The 2,951-nt window shown below is 44.7% G+C and overlaps 1 protein-coding gene across 1 annotated transcript; it reads left to right on the forward strand.

The window, feature by feature from the left end:
• Positions 1–1,567: 1,567 nt before the first annotated feature.
• LOC125095701 (protein S100-A10-like) lies at positions 1,568–1,843 on the forward strand. The gene has a single exon (XM_047722488.1). The coding sequence runs from the start codon at positions 1,568–1,570 to the stop codon at positions 1,841–1,843; it is 276 nt and encodes a 91-aa protein (XP_047578444.1).
• Positions 1,844–2,951: the final 1,108 nt, after the last annotated feature.

The following is a 2,951-nucleotide window of genomic DNA, read 5'->3' on the forward strand; positions in this document are numbered from 1 at the left end:
CTCTGGCCCCTCAGAGAGCCTTCCATCTCTAACAGTGATCCAGTAATGGACTTTTGTCAAACATTCAAGGCACTGCTTTTCTGTCTGCCATGCAAGCATTCGGGACACTAATTAGTAATCAGTAGGTTGCTTTTTGAACATGGACTCAGGACAGAGAGACATTTATCATGGGTTGTGAGAAACCTCTGATGACACAGTATTGGCTGCACCCCAGGACACTTATGCTTGCGACTTTCTAACCTTCTCCCCCTGCCCCCATTTTTTTTTCTCTAAACTCCACGCTGGTCACATTGTTTAAATCTTCCTAATCAACCATATCTTTCTACTACATTCGGTGGGTCTCCCGAGACTGCCTTCTAAGCCCCAGGGTTACCTTGGTCACAAGAGGGAAGTGATCCTATTCCCTTCCAGGTCCTACAAACAGCCCCTTCTCCTCTGTTCTGTGGTGAGTTTACCAAGTAGACCTCCAAGAGTGCATTATCACCTCTGTATCTGGGATGCCTGTGGTAACCACTTCACACAGACTGAAATAGGTGGGAGCGAATCAGGTACAAGAAAAACTATCTGCTGGGGGGGTGTGGGTGGGCAGAGCAAGGAACTGGGTGTGCAGGTCAAGGAAGAAAGAAGGCTCAAAAGTGATGGAGAACTTGAGTCCCTGTGACAGTTCAATTTTATGTCAGGTCGATTCACCATGGGGTGCCCAAGTTTTTTCTGGGTGTGTCTGGGAGGAAGTTCCTAGAGGAGATTAGCATTTAAATCAGGGGCCTCAATGAGGTAGAATCCCCTCCCCAATGAGGCTCATCTAACCCACTGAGAGGCTGAATAGAACAAAGGACAGAGGGAGGGGCGATCCAGCCAAGTTCTTCAGCAGAGACATCAATCTTCTCCCACCCTGGGCTCCACCCACACGGAATTTCACCACCAGCTTTCCTGAGCCTCCAGCCTGCAAACAGCAGGAGGACTCCTCAGCTTCCATGATCCTGTGAGCTAATATGCCATAACAAATCCCCTTTTCTGTATGTCCTACTGGGTATGTTTCTCTGAAGAGCCCTGAGGGATACAGTCCGTGCACACCAGATGAACAGTGATCTCCACTCACAGATCTAGTGCTTGGGGAGGAGAGGTTTCCCCAAGATGCAGTAGGGGACATTTACCAAATGGGAAAGGCTGTTATCTTTGCCTTCCAGAAGCCAGTCAGCTTCTAGTAAGGCAGAACCTTAAAGTGTCTCCAGTGAACTCAGAGTCCATGAGATGAACTCAAGCATAACTTGACGTGGTGGCTGCTGCAGGCATCTTACCATCACGTAGAGCCTGAGGAAGACGTGCAGATGGAGGTTGTCAGTGGGGCAGATGGAGGGAGGATGGTGGGGACAGAGGCAGGTCAGATGGAGGGAGATCAAGTACAGAGCATCAAATGAGCCCCCATGTGGGCTTTACCTCAAACTTGTTACAAAGCCAAAAATCCTTTTTACTGATTACAAAAAGAGAGAATTTGACTGGCCCTGTGTCCCAGCCAGACAATCATCCCTGCTGCACCTCGGGCCATGGTTTCACAGACCTCACCAAAATGCAGTCTCAAATGAAATGCCCCATGGAAACCATGATGTTCATGTTTTACAGGTTTGCTGAGGATAAAGGCTACTTAACAAAGGATGACCTGAGAGTACTCATGGAAAAGGAGTTCTCTGGATTTTTGGAAAATCAAAAAGACCCTCTGGCCATGGACAAAATAAGGGAGGACCTCAACCAGTATGGAGATGGCAAAGTGGGCTTCCACAGCTGCTTCTCACTAATTGTGAGGCTCATCATCGCGTGCAATGACTATTTTGTAGCACACATGTAGTAGAAGGGAAAGAAGTAGGCAACATTGAGCAACACTCCCACCTAATAAGAGTTCTCCCAAAGGGTCTCTGAAGGAATCTGTCCCACAGCTTCCTCCTGTATAAAGGATTCCATTGGCAGATGGTGACCCTCAGAAAATGTACTGATAAAATCCAACACCCATTTGAGAAGGAGAGAAAGAAAAGTCAGATAAGCTTTTTTAGTTCCTCAAAAAGAGAGAGAGAGAGAGAGAATGCAAAATGGTGCAGCCACTGTGGGAAACCTCAAGAAATTAAACACAGAGTTATCACATGACCCAGCAATTCCACTTCTAGGTGTAAAACCCTGAAGAATCGAAAGGAGAGACTCAAACATGTATTTGTACACCAGCTTTCACAGCCATGTTGTTCACAATAGTCAAAAGGTAAAACAACCCTAGTGCATATCAACAGATGGAAAGAAAATCCAAATGAGGTCTATACCTACAATGGACCTTTGTTCAGCCATAATGAGAGATGATGTTCTGACACATGATACAATGTGGATGGGTCTTGAAAACGTTGTACTCAGTGAAACAAGCCAGACAGGGAAGGACAAACGCTGTATAATTCCACTTATAGGCAGTACCCAGAACAGTCCAATTCAATAGAGACAAGGCAAAATAGAGGTTGTCCGGGGCTGGGGACAGGGGCAGAAAGAGATCTGTTGTGTAATAGATACAGAATTTATTTGGGGACTGATAACATTTATTTATTTATTTATTTATTTATTTATTTATTTATTTATTGCTGATAACGTTTTAAGTGAAGACAGTGGTGATGGTTATACAACATTGCCAAAGTATTTAATGCCCCTGGATTGTACACTTACAAATGGTTAAAATGATAAATATTCCATCGCATATATTACACTGCAAGTAAAAAAAAAATAGAAACTTATTCTCTCAGAATTCTGAAGGCCTGAAGTCCCAAATCAAGGTGCTGGGGGAGAAGAAAAGAAGACCAGAGTTTAGATTTTTTAGTGACGTTTGCACAATCTAATTTGGTCAACCAAACCGATCTTCGGTGGTGTTGGAATAAGGTGGATGATAAATACATGCGTATATACTCACTCCAAGAGCCGGGATGGCA

The sequence above is a fragment of the Lutra lutra genome, chromosome 1 (assembly GCF_902655055.1).
Source record: "Lutra lutra chromosome 1, mLutLut1.2, whole genome shotgun sequence".
NCBI classification, from domain to species: domain Eukaryota; kingdom Metazoa; phylum Chordata; class Mammalia; order Carnivora; family Mustelidae; genus Lutra; species Lutra lutra.

Coding starts and splice junctions, on each gene's coding strand:
- LOC125095701 (XM_047722488.1), top strand. CDS start 1,568: ATGCAGTCTCAAATGAAATGCCCCATGGAAACCATGATGTTCATGTTT.